The 20,621-nt window shown below is 38.2% G+C and overlaps 1 protein-coding gene across 11 annotated transcripts in view; it reads right to left on the bottom strand.

Moving 5' to 3' along the window:
- PARD3 (par-3 family cell polarity regulator) overlaps positions 1-20,621 on the bottom strand; it is a 442,650-nt gene that overhangs the window by 243,904 nt on the left and 178,125 nt on the right. For 8 of the 11 annotated variants that reach the window (XM_058024007.1, XM_058024041.1, XM_058024016.1 and 5 more), the window contains exon 5: positions 7,013-7,144. The exons of the other annotated variants lie outside the window; for them this stretch is intronic. In XM_058024007.1, coding sequence (XP_057879990.1) covers positions 7,013-7,144 — 132 coding nt within the window. The remainder of the gene's footprint in view (positions 1-7,012; positions 7,145-20,621) is intronic. 11 annotated transcript variants of the gene reach the window in all.

Genomic DNA, 20,621 nt, shown 5'->3' with positions numbered 1-20,621 from the left:
GCATGTCTTTTTCTGTGATAATTAAAAACCATGAGTATTTTTGTTAAATTGCCATTTCTGTGTTTGGTTTCACTTTTTTTTTTTTTTAATTTTTTAAATGTGGACACATATGGAGTTACATTCTGCCACTGAATTCATATCTACACAGCAGCATATAACTGAAAGCAGACTGTAGCCTCCAACTGCCTCACCTATTTAATACACAGTATGAAATGACATATTATTTTTGAAAGGAGAACAAGATAGATGCCAGCATGAAACAGTGTTTATGAAAGCATCACCACTACAGCTGTCCCCAAGCAATAAAGCTGTTTATTCCAACCTCCTACCTCATATAAACTGAAATCCTCAGCACTGAAAAACAACTTCAAATCTGTTCATGACTCCAAGACAAATAAGAAAAGTCTTTTCTCTCCAAAGTACACAATTATGGTCATGTCCAGAAATGGCCATTTTCTATGAAAGAGCACAGACTTATAAATTCCACATTAATATTTTCTTGACACTAATGCATACTCCATTGGTTGTATCTTGAAATTTGATTCTATCTCTGTACAAACTGGTGCATTTGGCATAAAAATAAGTCTTTTCTTTAAGGCTTCTTTGTTTCTGTAGTTATACACAAACATTCAGAGAATATTCAACAAATATCTGTATTAACATATTCACATCTAAGGTTTGTACAGGAAACCACATTCTTTTGAGTTCAGGAGACATAACTCTTTTGTGGGTGTAGGAACACCAAAAAAAATCAGAAAAAATATCAAGACAGGATTTAAAAATCAAATTTAATTGAAATGCATAGCATTTTCTCCTATCTAATAAAAGCAACAGAGGGAAAGCACTGAAACAAATCTAGAGAATAATTACTAAATTGTGGTCCCATACACATCAGTAATCCACCAATACCACAACACTCTTATGGGAAGTCAAATGCTATTGGAAATTGCATACAGATTTTGACCATATTACATATACAAAATATTTCATAGAGGTGATTGGTCAAAGAAAAGAAGGAGGAAAAAAGTAAGGAAAACATTAAATGCTTCTTTAGTTACAGTCCAAGATGTCAGGGTGCTATTCTGGCAGTCAGGGCATTTGGCTGGCTCAGACCACTGCCCTTCCTGAGCTGTAATTGTCCCTCTTCATGCTGAGTGGAGGCTGAGAAGCCAGCACTCGATAGCTTACATTTCATCTGAGCATTTGAGCTCCTGTGCTGAAATAGTTCACGTCTTGCCAATATAGGGAAATAAAGGGAGCACTCAATTCCTAATTACCTGTAGCAGCACCAGTAAGAGAAAATACTCCTTGGCCAAAACAAGATTTCCATCATCTTCACAGTACCAAATCCAGAAGAAACAACTGCTGCAGCTGTTGGGGTGTTGACAGTCCTATCAGAGCGAAGCCAGTGTGATCACAGGGCCAAGAATCTAAGTAGTAAAAAACCTTTACATGGATATGGGACTGGGGATACTTTGAACTCCTGCAGGGGCACCTTGAGGTCTTCCAACCAACTCTTTAAATAACACAAACCTTAAGTAAATCCTCTGCCAATGCACTGGTCACTTCAACGTGCCCCTGGTTACAACTATGCACAATTACTGAATATTAAATCATGTGTCAAGCCAGAAACAAGCAAACTCATGCCATTTGGTTACATTTACTGCTCCCATTATCAGCTTCAGTGTTCTTGCCTAGTTTCACAAATGCTGGGCAGCCTCATGGTTACACACACAAACATTCCCTGCATTTTACATGGGACCTCCACTGATGACCCCCCCCAAAAAGCTCTCCGCACTATGCCTAGAGCTCTAAACACTTGCATTTCTCCATTTTTGTGATAGATGTCCTTTACAGGGAGTATGATAAGCTTTAAAACTATCTTTATATTTTACAATGTATGTGCTGCCATGGTTCCATGTTCATTAAGGTCGTTATCACAAGAGACTAATTATGAAGTGCATGGTCCTGGAGAGAGAGGAAAGCAATAGACTCTATCCTGAAATTTTACAGAGTAATGGATAACCAGTTAAAAATTATTCCTCTAACTGAAGCCTAGGTATTCCTTTTTCCAAATCTTAAAGCCCAACTCATTATAATGACAATAATTTTTACTGTAATTTTCCTCTACATGTGAGGAGTTTGAGATAAGAGCCTCCATCCTCAAGCCTCCCTCATCTTCAGGACATGAACCAGAATTCACAGACCCTTCCACTGCAGTTACAATCACAACAAAAGAAAAAACCTAGGGAAAAAAAGCCAAAATCCATCTGTCAGACAAGGAGAAGCACAAAAGAGGTACACTAGTGAAAACAAAAACATATACATTAGCCATAGCACTATGAAACATTTAGAAATAAACAAAATAAATCAGCAGCATTACTGCCTTCTTCCTTAAAGCATGAAATAGAAACAGGTTTTTCATTGTTACATGAAAATTTGACAAATCCACATTAAATTAGTGGTTTAAATTCACCAACCTATCTGTGAAGCTTTGATTTTTTTTTTCCAACTGACAGTGCTGAAACGCATTAATTTATAGTACCCAAATGTTTGAAGAGAGCATATTCAATCATATTAAAAGCAGGCCTTATTTTGCTGAAAATACAAGCTGAAGGCAGGTACTCTACAGCTGGAGATACAAGACCCATATGCTACTGCCATGTCTGATCCCGCTGCAACAGGAACCAGAGAAACTGAACCAGATTACTATGGACAGATGTCATGAACAAAAATAACTGAGGGAAGTGTTCCACACAGCACACTCCTGCTCAAGAAGAGAGCAGTAGTAACCAGCTTCTCTTGCCATTTAGAATGCATTTGAATTGCTCTAGTCTGGCTTTTGCTGGATACCAGAAAGCTACGGGGCACTTAGGAATCACACATGTTCTTCAGTAATAACTATGAAATTTTACTCCATCTCCTACCTTGTTTTCATGCACCAATAAATGCAGACATACATCAAATACATTAATGTATAAAAATATATATACCTGTATGTATATAGAATTGCATATTGTTTTAACGGCACTAAACTTGTTGTATTTGCAAATCTGATCAACTGCTTCATACTTCAGTGAGGCTGTTTTAAGGTTTTCTCTCCTGCTGTCCCCACACCCATTTCCAACCACCTGAGCAAGGAATGTTTCAACTCATGGTGTCTTGCTTGCTGTCAGTTCCAATATTTGACTAATAAAACAAAAATGACCATGTGAGAGAAAGTTTCTGTGTACCTAAACTTAAGAAACTGGTGAAAACTTTAACTCTTTCACGCATTCCCTTTCATGTCTCCCTGGTATGAAACAGCATGAGGCCAGATTTGATCAGGGCCCAAGCAAGTCTTGAGGTGAACTGAGGGAAGAAAGAGTTCTCAAATAAAAGTGACATTACCACATATATGAATAAATTTCAGAGAAAATAAGATTTTTCAACTATTCTTTAAAGTTTGGTTGCTGTGGGGAAAAGGAAGGTGTTGTGGAGGTCAAGGCAAAGTATAAAAAACAACTTTTTTTTTAATATATTTCAGAATCAAATTAAAGATTGCACTTTTTTCCCTAGTACTTTACAATCTGTAAAAAAGTCTAAATTGAGTGAAAAAGTAAAAAATACAATGTGACAGAATCACAGAATGGTTGGGCTGGAAGGGACCTTAAAGATCACTTCTAGCTCCAACCCCTCTGCCATGGACAGGGACACATTTCACTAGACCAGGTTGCTCAGAGCCCCATCCAACCTGGCCTTGATGGGATGGGGCATCCACAACTTCTTAGAGCAACTAGTTTCAGTGCCTCACCACCATCCTAATGAAAAGTTTATTTCTTATATGTAATCTAAATCTATTCTCGGTCAGTTTAAAGCCATACTCCCCCTTTGTCCTACCACTACAATGCTCTTGTAAAAAGTCCCTTAAAAATCCTTACCGTTCTAAAAGTATTCTGAAACTGAATTTGCATTTTTGACTCCATAGTGGTGAAATTATTCTTTGATACAGAGTTTCACATCACTTATCTCATGGGCTTGAGAAATACCAGAAGTTACTGAGAAACACATGGCGATTTGCCCTGTCGACAGCCAGAGGGCTCTGGAACTAACTGGGAACAATTGCTAGGCACAGATAGCTAACCAGCACATACAAGCATAACACCTTAAAGGACTTGTAAACCAGACAATCTTTTCCATTTATTTGATGTATCACTCTAATTTACTAGAACCCAAGTAAAACTCCACAAATACAAGGAAAAGCAACTACTGCCAGAAATTTTAACGGGTTTCATACATTCCTCCATTTTTAGGCACAAAAAACCCAGAAAAGTTTACAGAACTACTTCTCTAACACCTACTTGAACATTTCTAATCCTATGCCCTTATTAATGCCTGCTACAGTGGTTTATAATGGTTTCCCAGAAACAATGTCTCGTTCCATCTTCAGAATGAGCTGTGATGCTACAGAATTACAGTTTGCTCCCTACTGTTGTTTATAGGAAATGAGGTGCTGTCCACACAAAATAATTGTATTTCTTTGGCACATCACGCTTTCAAAAAATAATTCCAGTGAATATTCATTTATGCTAGAAGGTGACAAAGATCATCCTGGAATTCTTTCTTGTCTCATATTCAAAAGAAAGAGATGAAGCCAGGTTTAAGAGAAGTAATTTGAGCCCAGACAGAAGAGCCTTCATCCAACAAAAAGTCTCTGGAGTCTGCAAGATGAACTCAATGTTTTCCACTACCTTCTCTGAAGAGCCATAAAGGCATGTTAGAGCAGGACTATTAATACCCCTGGTGTCTGAGGGTTCTGCCCTACAGGTTTCTTGGCACTCTTGCTGCCTTACCCTTGGTGCCAGACCTGCAGTCTGCTACTCTTGATGCACGTCCTGGCAGGGTGCACAGAGCGCTCCAGCCCCTCCACAGCTCTGCCAAGCACACAGCAACACAACTGCAAGCTGCTAAATTAATTGATTATGCCATATTGCAACCTTGTTGCTTGAGCTTCCTCTTCTCAGAAGTGAAGGTTTAACCGGTGGGAAATAACATCCCACAGTGGATACCAAAGAAGATATTAAAATGCCAAAATATGTGGAAGAACATCTCTGTCTGCAGCTACTCCATCCCCTACCAGGCCCTTCCCTTCTTCTCTATAGTGCATCCCACTCTCCCAACAGACTTAGTTCTCCTGTATGTGTCCTGCTAATAAGGTTTCAGTCTAACCAATTATCCTGCTATATGAAATTGCAAAAGGATCCTGATCTTCCAGGTACATGCAGAATCTTTAACATATTCAAAGAATAAACCATCTCTCTTAATAAAAAAAACACCACTACAAACAAACAAAAAGCAGAGAACTTGCTCTAAAGAAACATCATATTTACAATTTCAAACTGTGAACAGTTGACTCTGCTAACAAATATGCTTCCAGTCTACCATTACTGGCAAATTATTTACGTAATTGGTGAACAAATTGAACTAGTTAAGCTGTTCAGAGACTAAAATCAACACAAAGCTTAATATGAAACATGATATATTAAAATTTCATGTACCCAACATTTTACAAGATGATCACTATTAAGATTTCTAATCCAACTCCTTTTGCTGAGACAACAGTTTCATTAAGTGCCACAGTGCGAATCTAACGATGCATGGAAATGTGCCTCAACAACATCAAACAAGCAGAACTGACACCGGGGCTGCCTTCACATCTGGGCACTGACTTTCCCTTTCAACACAGGCTGACAGAGACAGCAGCTCACTTCATCCAACCTCACACTGTATCTTCGAGGAAAACAGCAATGGAAGGAATGCTGACATTAAATGTGCACAGGAAAGAATAGAAAGACCAAAGACAGAATTTTTCTCATACGATATATAATCAATTTGCAGATAATTACAAGGCATAATAATAGTTAATAACTCACATTTGGGAGGAGGTTGAGGGGGTTTTTTAATACTCTGTGATATTATTTAAGCTCATTTTAAAATAAGAAGGAGTTTGAAAGAATGCTATGATTTGGCAATGCCAAACTTCAAATATCAGTAAGGAATACGTGGGTGCAGATCAGGCCCAGGACACCAGGGATTGGATTATAAACTTTCCCCTCCATTCCCATGGTACAGATTACCAAAGCCTGGGCTGTGTCAAATAGCAAATTTCATTTTGAAGCTCTTCTGCATAAAGCAAATTGTGGGTTTATGTCCTATTGCTGTAAAATAGAAAATTTATACATTGTTGTTCGACGCAAAAATTCTGTATTTTCACGGCACATTGCATAAAGAAAAAATGAGGCAATAATGCTACATATGCACTACCCTACATGTGAGCTTGCTGCTGTATTTCAAATTTCCATATTAAAGATGCATTTTCTGTATACATCTGAAGACATTTCTTTGAAAATTTCAGGCATATACAAAGACATGAAGTGACTGCTAGGTAATTTGAATTTCAGACCTTTAAATCTCTGTGACTACAAGCTTATAAACAACTTAAGAAATTAATTAATTGATTAAAAACAACCACAAATTGGAACAACTAAGTGTTTCAAAAAAGACTAAGATAAAAATCAATATAAATATACACTAAACGAATATAATATTGTCTTAAATTTTATAATTAATATGTTTTATGGTGTTAAAAATAACAAGCATTTAAAAGTGCAGTGCCAAAACTGGCCCACATTTGGCTATTATGTAGTATCATTGTTGGATTTCAGTGGCAGAGGGTTTATCAAAATAATACTAATTAAAATAACCCTGTTGATATCAGTTGTGAAGAACAGCAGCACTCCATATACTATAGGAATGCATTTATGAACTCAAAAATGAAATTATTTTCAGGTGTCCATTTTAGCAGGTTTTTTTGAAGCAGAAGGTATCCCACACAAATGTAGTCAGCATACTGCAGGTGTTTCTATCATGCTTAAAGAACCTATGTCAGGTAAGAATACACTTCTTTGTAATAGCTTGGAGTAGCATAAAGATTAGATTGATAAAGTAATATATATATACACATATATATTACCTGTTCTTGCCTCTCCAGCCACTTGTCCACCATGGGATGACTGGCACTTAACGATGAACGAGCATTGTCTCTCTGAAACTGGTTAGACCAGCTACTAGTATCTCGTGGTAGGCTTCTGTAGTTTTCATCTTTCTAGTTTAAAAGAAACAAAAAAGGGTCTTATAAAAAACAACCAGTCCTTGCACATTAACAATGCAGCTGGTTATTAAATGAATACAAGAGGAAGACTGGACCCAAGGACAGCGCGATGGCTCGGCCACTCAAGGGCAAGAGCTCCTGTTCCTTAATGCCAGGGACACCCAAATAAAGCCTGGGTGGAGTTGTAGATCTTCCACCCACTCATGCTTCCCTTCCTCTTTTTCCAACCTCAGACCTCTAGTGCACAGATTCCCAAATACATACTCAGCAAGGCTTTCAGAGCATCACTCTCCTCAGTTCATTCTCACTGAGAGCAAATGCACCAAATGAGTGCACTCAGTGACCGCTACGGCCACTACATCATTTTCCCAAGTCTCTGGATTTAATCAATTTCACAATCAAAGCAGTCTCACTGCTCCAGGTACTGTCCTTAAAACCAGAATAGCATGCTGTAGAGTTCAAAACTGGAATTTATTATTTCACATAATAACGCTTTGCCTGGTTTGCCTGAAGGTACAAGTACAGTCACATTTGTAGAACAGCAGCAGATGGAGATTGTGCTGACAGAGATACACTGATCCTACTGAGACTGATAATTTTTCTCTTTCTTTTTAATTGATGAATTTGTCTGCACATCTTTCCTACAAGCTGTACAAATTCTTCAGCTTCTAAAGGTTATTAGTCCTTACCCAGTCTGATCACTAAAAGCCAACAAAAGCACAGAGGCAGATTCTTAATGATGGGAGTTCCCTTTAGCCTAAAGTCAGTGTTACTGATAGCTTACATAGCTTAGTTCCTTCCAACTGAAATAATACATGGAGCTAAAATTCTGCTTAGCTTTTCAAAAGAGAGTTATAAATATACTATAATATATATAAGTATACTTCCTTCAGAAGCAGAGTATTTTTTCCAGTCAGTGTTTGTCTATCTTCATGCCAAATCAGATAATTCAGAGAGTATCTATTTTTAAAACAGGATTGTAGTCCTACATATTTTGCAATATTACCACTTTGAGGAATCTCAAAACCCTCTAAAATAATAAACAAACAGGAATGCACATTTGCAGCTAAAAGTTAATATTTTCTTTATTTATAGGACACAGTAGATTTTTGACCCCCTCTTAAATCAATACTTCATTCCATCAGCATGAGTATTTCCTTTCCCTATTTGCCACACTCATATTTCTTTGGCTTGGAACAATACTAGTCCAATACTCTAGATGCAGCATCTTACAATTGTCCTTCACAACTTTACAATGCCCTTGCAATTGTCCCTCATAACTTTATTTCTTGTATATATATGACAGGCTAAGAAATTCAGGTCTTGGTATAACTGTGAAATAGAGCAGTTTTCAAAAGCTTCCCATGCAAGACCAATCTTTTCCCAGGCATTTCAAACCTAAGCTTTCTTAATTGATGAGAACTTTTCTTGAAAGATGTTGCAGTATAAGATAAAGTCTTCCATTTCAAGACATTGAAGCTTCAATTCATCCAACACAAGACAATCTCGTAAAAATATGTTTGCACAAGTAACCGGCCTAACAAATACCCATCATAAATTACTTTACCCTGCCACAAATGAACAAAATCTTTGTGCCTTTCAGCAACTGAAAACAATCCAGTATTCCAGTTCTGGTTAACCACACAGCAAACTAGAAACTTGCTCTGTGTCTTGCTTAGAAAGGCAAAGTCAGCTTTGTACAGCAAATATCATAAAAGCCAAGGAATGGTGTACACAAATTGATTTTTGTCCTGTTGCTTCTCTTATTCAATTCTCCTCTTCAGGTGACAGGGGTGGCACGGCTCCTATAAGCCAAAACAACAATTTCTCTTGTTCAAAGTGGTGGGCAGGTATAACAACAAAATCAGAATCTGACAAAGAAATAACAAAAAATCATTTTATGTGCAAAACCACCCATGCAGCTGGTGCGTGCATTATTGTCACCTAACAATAACCCACTATCTGACAGACATCACCTGGTCTGAATGAACAGAAATTTCTTCCCATGAAACAAGATATTTTCTGTATTTCTGTACTTTATAGCGAATTCCATTTTTATTGATTCCTGCTTACAATGTTCAATAGAAACTTTTTTAAAAGACATTTTTATTTACAAAATACAAAGCCCTCTCTCCAACACAGCATCCATTATGCCTGCACAGGAGCATTTCACAAGAGTAAGAGAGAAGCAAAGATGCTCCTCTAGGGATGTGTTGTTCTTCAATTATTCAATCACCAGGTCTCAGAATCACAATGAACAGTCACATTGCACAAAGTTTATATTGGAAATTTGTGCTGTAAAAAGTCTCAAATATCACAACACTCAGAGTAAGTGAAATTACCTTAGCTCAGAGAGTTAAATTAGGCCTCTGTCTTGTGTATCTATACTAATGTCAAGAATTTTGCCAAGAGTTTACACCTAATATTATCTATGCTGACAGAAGAGTACATTCATCCCACCTACCAAAACATTTCTGCTTGTAGCCCACTTTTGTAGAAGATTGCCTTTCTCCTGCTAAGACTTAAATCAGCTCATTTTACACAGAAGACATCCAAGCCACTCAGCAATTTTTTGTGACAGCAGAAATAAAAGCCAGAATGGTAGAGACATGTGGTTTCTGTAACTCTTTTTGTTTCTCAGCACTTTCACCTCTCACCTTTCTTCAGAGGATCAAAATAGCGCTATTACCAGATTGGACTAAAACACCAGTGCTGCAATCACAGACACAGTCATGTTGATGTTAGCCAAACAGGGAAATATTAGAAGATCCACCAGGCACAGAGAAGCCCTCCACTCCTTTCTTTGTCACTGCTTTCTGGCAAACAGCTCTCCCTGTCCCCACGAGTGCAGCACTGGGACAAGCACCAAACTGGAGGAGGAGCAGAGGGATCAGCACCCAGCACTGCCACACACCATCCTTCTCACAGGCACCTACAGCACACAGCCTTAAGGACCTCCTGGCTACCTGGAACCCCATTTTTGCAGGGGTTTCGATTACTACCAGAGCTAATTCAAAGATAGCTGTGCTGACAAACCACAGAGGTACAGGTGAAAAGCATCACTGCAGCTTAGACATTGGGATTTACTGAGCCAGCTGTGATGCTGCTATTTAAAATATATACTGTCTGGGGATTTTTTGTGTAAAATATTCAATTGCTAATCCAGACAGCTGTACTTGTCTTCAGCATGATCTAGCTTTAGCACACATGCTCCCAACATCCAGCTGAAAAAGGAAGGAGGAAAAGGTGTGTGTCTCTTTCTCTGGAGAAAAAGGTGTGTGTCGCTTTTAGCTACAATCCCATAAAGGAGAATATTTCATGGTACAGAAGCCATCAGGGTCACTCAGGGAATTCCCATTTCTTCTGGAAATGCAGCTGTGAGCCCTCCTGGGACCAGGGCTGACATGCATCATCAGTTACAATTAAATGCCCTAATTTTTTAAAAAGAAGTTTCTTCCCCAAACATCTTTGGGGACCATGGGCCATGTCAGCTTTATCATGTTTGAAATGGAAATTGATCAATATAATACTAAAAGTGCCAAGTCATAATACCACCGCTACACTTAACTGCAGCATTTTGGAGTAATTTTAATGAGGACACATAATCTAAGATTTAGTTCAGCATGGTCTCCCTGTGGGGTTTTGCTGGAGGATTGGGTGAAAGGGGAAAGGAAAAATTAAGCAATTTTGCCATACTTTTAATTTCAGATGAATTGCAATATATTACAAGAGTCTCATCAAAGACTCTGTAGCTGGTAGAGGAAATTATGCATTAAAATGGTCTGTGTACTTCAATTACTAGCTGTCATTGCATGAACTCACTTGTGATTTTAACTTGCAGTTGTACCCCTGCAAACTCCCAGCATCACAACCCAACCAGAACGTTCTCCACCTGGTGTGGTGACAGTTCCACGTCTGCTAAATCATTTGCTACTTTTCAAATAGTGAAGAAAATGGGTTTTCCCTTTGTTTCACCTCTTGAATGGCTAAAGTGTGGCAAATTTTGGTTGCTTATTTAAAACAAAACTAGACAGCATCATAACAGGGGTAAAATACAGTGAAGACATCTTCAAAGTAATTCTCTGAAAGACAATTCAAAAATGCAAACCAAGTTTTCACTTAAATTATTTCTACAGCAATAGAAAAGTATCCCATGTGTCCTTTAGGACAGTCACTAAGAGAGATCATTTTGGGCACTGATCATTTTTTGCTATCCAATCTTTTTCCTTGTATCCTATGCGCTTTAGAAAAGGCTGCTTTATTTGGCTCTAGCTCCTTGTGATGGCCTCAGACTGAGATAGGATTTGTGATAAGAGATGAAAAAAACTTTGTTTAGTCTTTTGAGGTTGCAATTCCACCTGAAAGACTTTGGCCAAATTCATGTCTATAAGGGCAATTATTGTTGTAGAATCACTATACAAGTTATAAAGGTTGCTCTTATTTCTTTTAATGCTCCACTATGATCATGTTAGACCCTGAACAATTGGTGTCGCTCAGACAGGATGCTAAAAGCTGTAATTAATTACCAAAATATTCACATAGCTTATGTAAGTAACTCTGTCTGATGAAAACATCTGTTTATAAATGAAATAATATACACACAGATCCATTTTCCATGCTGTCTGATGGTCTAGCAAATAGATTCCTGGAGTTTCTTATTTGGATGAGGTTTCACGGCTGCTTTTTAATCGGATTTTAGACAAATATGGAATAAGACCAAAATTACCTCCAGTTCTAAAAAAAAATACCAAAACCAAAAAAAAAACAAAGAAGGCCACACAAATGTCTCTTTTACATGGAAAATACATTACATATATAAAATTAATTAACCCAAAAGAGGCATTGCATAAAGAGAAATTCCATTTTTAAAAAAACCCTACTTACACAGATGTCAGATTTGGAACTGTTCTCTCTATTAACATAGCATCTTGTAACAACAATTTCTCCCAAATGTCAGTAATTTACCTCCAAACTAACTGTACCAGTCACTTCCTATAACTATCCTCGTATCTCAGGAAACTGACACTACTGCTTGGGCGAGCTTCCTTTTATTCCCAGCAGATTCATTTTCCAAGGCTGCTCTTTTCCTGATGTATACTGAAGAACATGACCCCAGGAGCTGCAATAATGCAGATACAGCCCAGCCATTCAGTGTAGAGAAAAAGGAATGAGTTACAGTCACCCAGTATCAGAAACCTTTGATCTGAGGCCACTCTCCAAGGAGGAAAGTAAAAGAGGACTCCCACATTAAAGAATTACCACAGCTTCATCCCTTCTATCAGCTCTGACCCGGAACATGGGTCATTTCCAACTGGTAAAAGCTGATTTGCAGAAGATACAAATATAATAGTCTAATGAAGAACTTGCATGCCCTATTTATGGTGAAAATAGATGAGAAGAATGACCACTCCACATTTATTTGGATATTTTCAGAAAGACCTTTCTCAGAAATGACCCTCTGTATAGTTTCATGAAAGGAATTAAAGTATTACGCTTCTAGAAGAGCTCATTAGATGACAAAAAGGAAAAAAGCATTTGAAAAGCCAGTGTTCTGTTTAAGTTCTATCACCTCAAGTTCAGAAATTTCCAAATTATATATTCCATATATTCCAATTTATATATTCCATGTTACCCTTTGACTGATAAGCAAGGCATGACCTTAAAAAAAGTAGTAACTATGGGCCATCATAATCAGATAGTTCCCTGTGCAAGTGGTATTATATGTAAACATAATACCAGTGTCAAAGAATATTGGCTCAATTAAGAGTAAATTAAAAAACACGATACTGCCCATCCAAAACATTCTGTTGATGTCTCTTGTTTACAACACAAAACTTTAAAATGTCACGATCTCTGCATGTTCACGTGCAAAGCCAGAGGTTTCCAAACAGTGTTATTTCTCAGATGGAGGGACAAGAAAGAAGCTGCTTCTTCCTTTCACTCTTTACTTATTAATCTCCTAATATAACCCCACAAGGGATAATGCAAAACAACTCAAATAACATACAGCAGTTTATATTCAGTAATTATAATTCAGAAACTGTAACTAAAGACATGGCTTTCCACTGCTCCGTTTTAGAGAAAAATAAATGAACCAGTTAAGTTTAAGTGTCATGAAGCTACAGTTCTGATTCCTCTACACATTATACTTAGGAAACCATTTCCCCTTCTACTATTTTTCCTTTAAGTGAATATTCTCTTTTTCTGTGCCACTTTAAAGGCATCTAAAGAGTTCTTATGCATATCCACCTGTACACGAATCTATATGGGTATCTGTTTAAATGCAATAATATAATTAGGCAGTCCTGCCATTTTCACCAGATATTTGCTTTTGTACCCAGATTTATACATTTTATGTCAATTTGGATTTAGAGAAAATATAATTTCTAAAGTTGTTTATTTTAAGTGTTGATATGATGCATTTGATTCTTTGGGAGAGCCAAGAAATTAAAGAAGGGGAAAAAAAAAAGCTGCTAATTAATTAATTTCAAAGCAGCCTCTGAAAACAGGATTTAACAAATTGAATGTCAATATAAATATATTTAAGAAGCTAAGAGAAACAGGAAACAAGGGGATATAGGAAACTTCATGACGACCTTATATTTAGATCTCAAAATGAAGAGCATCTTATAAGCCACCAGCAGCCTTTTAAATGCCAAGTAGATGCTTTTAGTTGGCCATACCACTGAAATGCTGCAACTGACTGTCTGTATGTTTAGAAACTTGCATCTGATGCTCTGAAATGAACAAAGGAGGCTGGGATAGGAGGTAACCAGTCTGTCTTCTCCAACTAATGGAACTGATTTTCCCCTTTCTTCACTACATTGGCCAGCATGGAGAAGAGCAGGTTTTTAAGGTCAGAACCACAAAGGCAATGTCCCAAACCCACCAGTATCTCTTCCCCAGCAGCAGTCACACACCACTGCCTCCTCCATATGGAATGATACGGACCAGGAGCTCCACTGGGCTCCCAGCAAAGCATCCATCACCTCACCCAACTTGCCAATTCACTCAGACCTCAGCCAGAATTCCTCCCAGGGTCTGTGGAGGAAGGCCCAGAGAGGAACCGGCCAGGGGCTTGTAGCAGTGTTTCCCTTTTATCTGAGTTTACAGCAGCACAGACATCCCTAGCTCCTTGCAGTCCCACTGGAGTTCCTCACACTGAACAGCTTCCCATCTTCCTTCATCTTATTATTTTAGCTTTTGTTCCTGTTTCATTTACTTCACAGGCTCAGCAGGCAGTGCCCTCCAGCTGGACATCTGTACACAAGAGCTGAAGAGCTCATTTATAGAGACAACAAAACTGGATGGCAGCACACAATGATCATCCCATCAGGCTGTGAAACTAAACCAGGCTGTGACCTCTGTTTCAGCCTCAAAATCAGTCATAACAGAAGTGACTAGGAATTCCTGTATTTACTGGAGCTGATTTTCCCCACTAACTAAAGCTTAACATCTCCTCCCCAGTCTTACTCCTCCTTTGCACTGATTAGTTCCACATATGAGTGAATTTTATTCTGATACTCCTTGGTTGTCAAGTCTTTATTCATTGCTAGATAAGATAAGTGAATTTTAAAATGCAACAGATTTAGCAAAAACATTAAATATTCACTGTTTAAAATTTGCAGGTTCATATCTGAACACTGTTGGGAAGCATACCCTGCAACCTGAATTGTACTTTAAACTTCTTGCTAGATATACATTCAGCCAAAACCCAAACATGTTTTGCAGCAATACATAACCTTAATAACCAGAAAGCAAGACAGACAAATATTTTAATCTTCAAAAGCTCTTGAACAACAAATGCATATGGTTGCATGGTTGTAGGTTACAACTAAATAGATGAAAGCTGGTCAAAACAAAGATCCATATATATTACCAGGAAAAATATATGTGCTTCTAACCTTGGGAAATAAAAAAAATCCACTAAACCTGAACATCTAACTGTTGGGGGTTTTTTGAAACTTACTCAGTCTTTTATCAATCTACTCTTTCAGGACCAGCCTTTCACCCTCAAACACCAAGGAAGAGCTGCAAAAACAAAAAATTAATACCAATAGAGACAAACACTTAAACACGGGAATTTACAAAGTACACCCTCACTTAGAAAAAGGGCAGAGGAAAAATCTTCAATTATCCTATACCACATACTTTAGAGCTCTCTGCTTTCAGTATAGCTTTCAGTACAGCTCTCAGTATAGCTCTCAGAGAGGTGCTGACCACTGCATTTAGTGAAGTGGAAAGACAAACAACCCGTGCACATTCCAGCACTCCTTTATCACAAGCAGGAGACTCTCTCACCCTGACCCTCCTTGGCACTCCCAGCTCATGATGCAGCACTGAGTCCCCTCAGCTGTGGAGCAGGCATTGCTCACCCAGACACTGCCCACCCATCACCTGCAGTGAGACTGGGACACAAACACACATCCTTCCTACATCACTGATGAAAAACAAAGGCAATGTGTTCAACAGACTTGCTCAGCCTGAGAGCAGAAGTGGAAAAAACTCACCAGCTCTCAGATCTTGCACTGATATCTTTAGAGGGGCAGAGAGGAGATTTGACAGATGGGCATCCACAAATGGATGACTTGGAGCAAAAGGAGGTAAAACAACAAAGGAGATGGAGAAATATACCTTCACTTTGGATTTATTTGTTTTGTTGTTGGCTTTTTGCCTGCTTAACATGTGGTCATGACTGACTTTTGAATGCCAACAGCTGAATGCTGTCCATGTACACAGCCCTCAGCTAATGGAACAGCATAGCATCAAATGATGCACACTGGCTGTTACCTCTGTGCACTAGGCAAGGATTTTTCACTTTGTGTCTGTTATTCCCAACTTGCTGGTGATGGCAAGAAACGTGTGTGTTTTCACATTTTGAAAGTCAGGAATTTTGAGCTCTTTCATAGAGTTTTCATTGCACTAAAAATATCACCAGCAACTGTACTAAAGACAGACAATTCTTCATAGTATTTATGAAAGCACCTGAGGCAGAGGGCACATGAAGAAACACAAATTATTCCATCAAAACATAAAAAAACAACTTTCTTATTCTGAGAATGATCGAACACTGGAAGAGGTTGCCCAGAAAGGTGGTGCAGGCTCCATCCTTGGAGATGTACATTCTCAAAACCTGGCTGGACCCAGACCTGAGTAACCTGCCCTAGCTGCCCCTGCTCTGACCAGGCAGGCTGAACCCAACAATCTCCAGAGGTACCTTCCAACCTCAGCTCAACTGTGATTCTGTGAAAGACATGAATTTTACACACTATCCAGGACAAAAATAACACATATTGTGGTGATTTCATAGTGCACTCTCTTTGGGTACAGTTCCTTTTAACTATTTAATCACCATGGCACAAGCTGCCAGCAACAAATTACTATCACTAAGAAAGAAAACTGATACATACAACTTCTGTTTTCTTGACCTTCCATTCATCTCTCTTCGGTAACATTTAACATTTTAAAACACTTTATTTCACCACATTTGGACAACCCATGTTCATTTTCCCTTCCTCTCAGTCTAAGCAAAACCACATCTGAAATTACAAAGCTCATGACCATCTCATTGAAAAGGAAAAAAACCCTGCTCAAATATACCTGGATGAAGAAATATTCATGGCTATTGAATCCCCCAGAACTTCTGTTTCAAACACTGCATTTTTAGGTTAAAAGCAGGCAGCTGTATCCATCATGTGGGGGTTTAAAGCCTCTCATGACAGAGATGCCAGGCTCTTTGCAGATATCCTGAACTTCTCCTCCGTGGATTCACCTGTACTACAGCACTTCACCACTGCTGCTCACCAGGTACACAGCACCTCCCTTCTGAAGGACTCAAAACCAGAGACTGAGGCTCCCAAGAAACATCAGCAACAATTCGGTCTCAGGCTCTCAGAATGATGCCCAGTCCTTTAGTCCACAACCTTCCTCAGTTAATTGAATAGATTTACACTGTGCCATTTAGACTTCCTGGCTACAAAATGACACCAACACACAATTTTAATATTGTGCCCTTCAATCCTCTGAATTATATTTCAATTCTAGTGAAACACCACATCTTTGGTGACAGTGACAAAACAATTGTCACTAAGCTGTGTTTAAAAGGACTTCAAGGTAAATGAAACTAATTTTCACTTTAAATTTGATTTTGAAACTGAAATATCATTGTTGTTGGAGCTTTCCAAATATGTATGCATGCTTTTCTCCTATCTAAACACGTTTCATTAGAGAAATCTTTTTTTTTTCATTCTGTTTACAAAGAGGATTAGAAAGGATTGCATCTTTCACATAAATATAAATCCCTGCAACCCAGCAATCTGAAATTTTGTACTCATCAGTCTCAGCCCACAGGAACAGCAAAACTCCCTGCAATAGGAGATGTGGGAAACACAATCTGTTTTGCAGGTAAGGTCATTGATGCTAGATGAGACTTAGGGCACTCACAGGAAGTTTCAATTATTACTCTGTGGTTTATAGAGGCCAAAAAAATTAGCTTTCCATGTAGGAAGAAAGTGCCTTCCTACAAGGCACAGTGATACTCCACCTCAAAATACGTACATGGACAAACCCATTTAACAACAAATAAGCAAAAAATTTGGCAGCTGACTAAACAGCAAAGACAAAAGCACAGGAAAAAAGGAACTACAAAATGATGTGCCAAGTACACCGAGTTATATGCTTGCTGTTGCTGATCCACCCCACAGAGCACATGTGCCATTTGCTTTGCTGCAGGTGGGTGAACCCAGCAGCCAGAGGCACAGAAGCCCATGCACAAACATTTTTCTCCCTCTTGAGCTCCCCTTTTTAACCTACATTTCCAATTCTTTCTGCTGTACCAATGTTGTTATCTCTGACAGGGCAACATATGAATCAAAATCAGCAAAGTCACAGTGGGAAGTTGGTCATAAGCCTGTTATCCACAGTACATCCCTGCATTAAGCAAGGCAGGTTAACTAGATAAGCCTTCAGTCTTTCAGAGAAGCAGGATCAAGGCAGGTAACTAATTCGTAATGATAAGTCATTCCTCACCATAAATAGAATTGTAAATTTAAAAAAACACACAGAAAATATATGGGATAATTAATTCACAGTCATTATAAAATGCAGCATAACTGGTTGTTGCATTTACACTCTTCCAAAACTAACACAACATCTAAGGGGACAGAAACATGATTTTTATCAATGCAGCTTACTTCTATTAAGGACAGCTGGTTGACCCAATAGGCTTTGGTACTAAGTTATTAAGAATGTGATTCAAATCATCGGTTATTCAGAAAACAACAATACCAAAAAAGATTTTACTGCAATGGAAAAAAGCACATACGATATGCTTCAGCTGTGTACAATCTGTTCACCTGCACAGTTCAATACAACTCAAACAAAATTACACCTTGCAAATCAAGTATTACTCCAGGCCACTGAGAAAGATTTCGACTTAGAGATTTCTTCTTTTTTCATTAGAATGGCTCAAGGAAGCAAGAGACAGGATTAAGTCAAGCTATGAGTCACTAGGTAATACAGATATGTCTGTCTCACACACAAAAGTATCTTAAAATTTTTTTAACATTCAATTTCAAAAAAATTAATCCCAAGAAGCAAATTTACCAACTAGAGGTGATCAGGAGCCAATTTTGTGAATATTTCACAGATGGGAAGACCTATTCATTTGGTTGAAACCATTCATAGGTACGATTAGGTCAGGAATTACCTAGCTAAGTACAGTTAACAGCACTACAATAACTTGTAAATAATCAATAATTCTGCAAATAAATGAGTACCTTGGAACAAAAAGCACAAAAAACAGAGTAAATTGCTCTTACAGGTGAAAAACACAGAAAGTAGAAATTATGTGAGATTCCAATTCTAAGGATAGAGAATCTATTATGATATTCTGATAATAAAAATATGTTTCTTTAAAAGATTATTTGAAAAATGGATGAGAATCCAGGCTCAGTTTAGGGCAAAGATTTCATATCACAATATCCCACTCATCATAACAGAAATGCATCTCAAGTTCAACACACATCCAAATCTTTGCAAGACCAACTCCAAAGCACACTCTTGTTTCTCACTGGTCATTTTCTTCTTAGGGACACAGAAGCCCCTCTGGTGTCTCATTTCATTTATCCCCGTAACTACAGGCAGCACTACAGCTACAATAGTAGGATCCTTCCACCAGCTTGTATTTCTACTCTTGCCCAGCACCCTTTTCCCTTTCTGTTTGCCCAGAACTACTGGCATATGTCCTGGCTCCTCACAGCCTTCTGTGCATGGCAGCACTCTCACCCCTTCATTTCATCTCAGCTTGGGCATCTGCCCATTCTCCTGCCATTCCAAATTCTTCATACCCAAAATGAAACAAACACCAGTAAGACGTCCTCTCTCACTTGTCCCTGAGAAATAAATCCCTTCTGCCAGACACATGCAGCTTCCCCTGTGCTAATTCCTCCAAAAATTGGACAGGGTTTCTACCTGTCAATTATTTCTCTTTAGAGGTGACGGGCTGAAAGTAATGTCACTTCTTGGAGTCAGTAGGTGGATGAAGCTTTTGGCAACTCTCCCAGAAACCCTTTTCATGTTTCTGCAAGATACTGCTGGGGCAAAGTTGCTAATCTACAACTGTGCTGCAAATCTCAGCCCAAGAACATATGTTCTTGTGCTGTCAAGAAAGAGAACTGCAGTGAAAACATTACATAGTGCCAACCACTCACAAAAGATATATGGGTGCTCAGGCCCAATGCGCTGAGCAGAAAATTAAGACTGTTCTCATTGCTTTTCTGAAAATGTCTGTGTCACCTATAATCAATGAAACAGTCTGGAACAAAGCACAGCAATCTCTTTGTTATCCGAGTAGCTGAAGAAAAACAACCTAACGTAAGAAAAGAGGACTTGTTATAGCTCAAATAACACAAATGCATTTGTAAAAATTCATTGTCAGTACTTTGGTAAGAGACTGGCGACATGGACTTCAAAAATGCCACCATTTAGAATAATAATACAAAATAAATTGTTGCTAATACTGTGGAAGGAAATGAGAATTCTTAATGTGATTCCTAAGAGAAACAGGATTGGCTACAAAATCTTGACTCACATGAAGAAATCAAGACACTGAAAACAGAAAAAATCATTCTAGCATAAATGAACTCAGGAGTAATTCATAATACACATTGCATAAGCAATTATTTAATTCAATTCCATGTGTTTACTGCAATTTACCTATTAAAAATAGTGAACTGCTCTATTCAAATGATCAATATATAGAGTGTTGAAAAATGATAAAAGAATTTATCAGCATCTATTGTACTAACTAATATAGCTTCAGCTCTTTCCAATCTTCTTGATTTAATGTTGTCTGGTGCCTTGCTTCCCATCCCTACATGAGATCATATGCATTCCTTTCCACTTTGGTCACCATGCTCCAACAGACATTAAATATTTTCATAAAACCAAGAATAAGTACATACTGAACAAC

This window comes from Melospiza georgiana, chromosome 1 (genome assembly GCF_028018845.1).
Source record: "Melospiza georgiana isolate bMelGeo1 chromosome 1, bMelGeo1.pri, whole genome shotgun sequence".
In the NCBI taxonomy this organism is placed as follows: Eukaryota; Metazoa; Chordata; class Aves; order Passeriformes; family Passerellidae; genus Melospiza; species Melospiza georgiana.
This window is presented reverse-complemented; position numbering and strand designations above follow the sequence as displayed.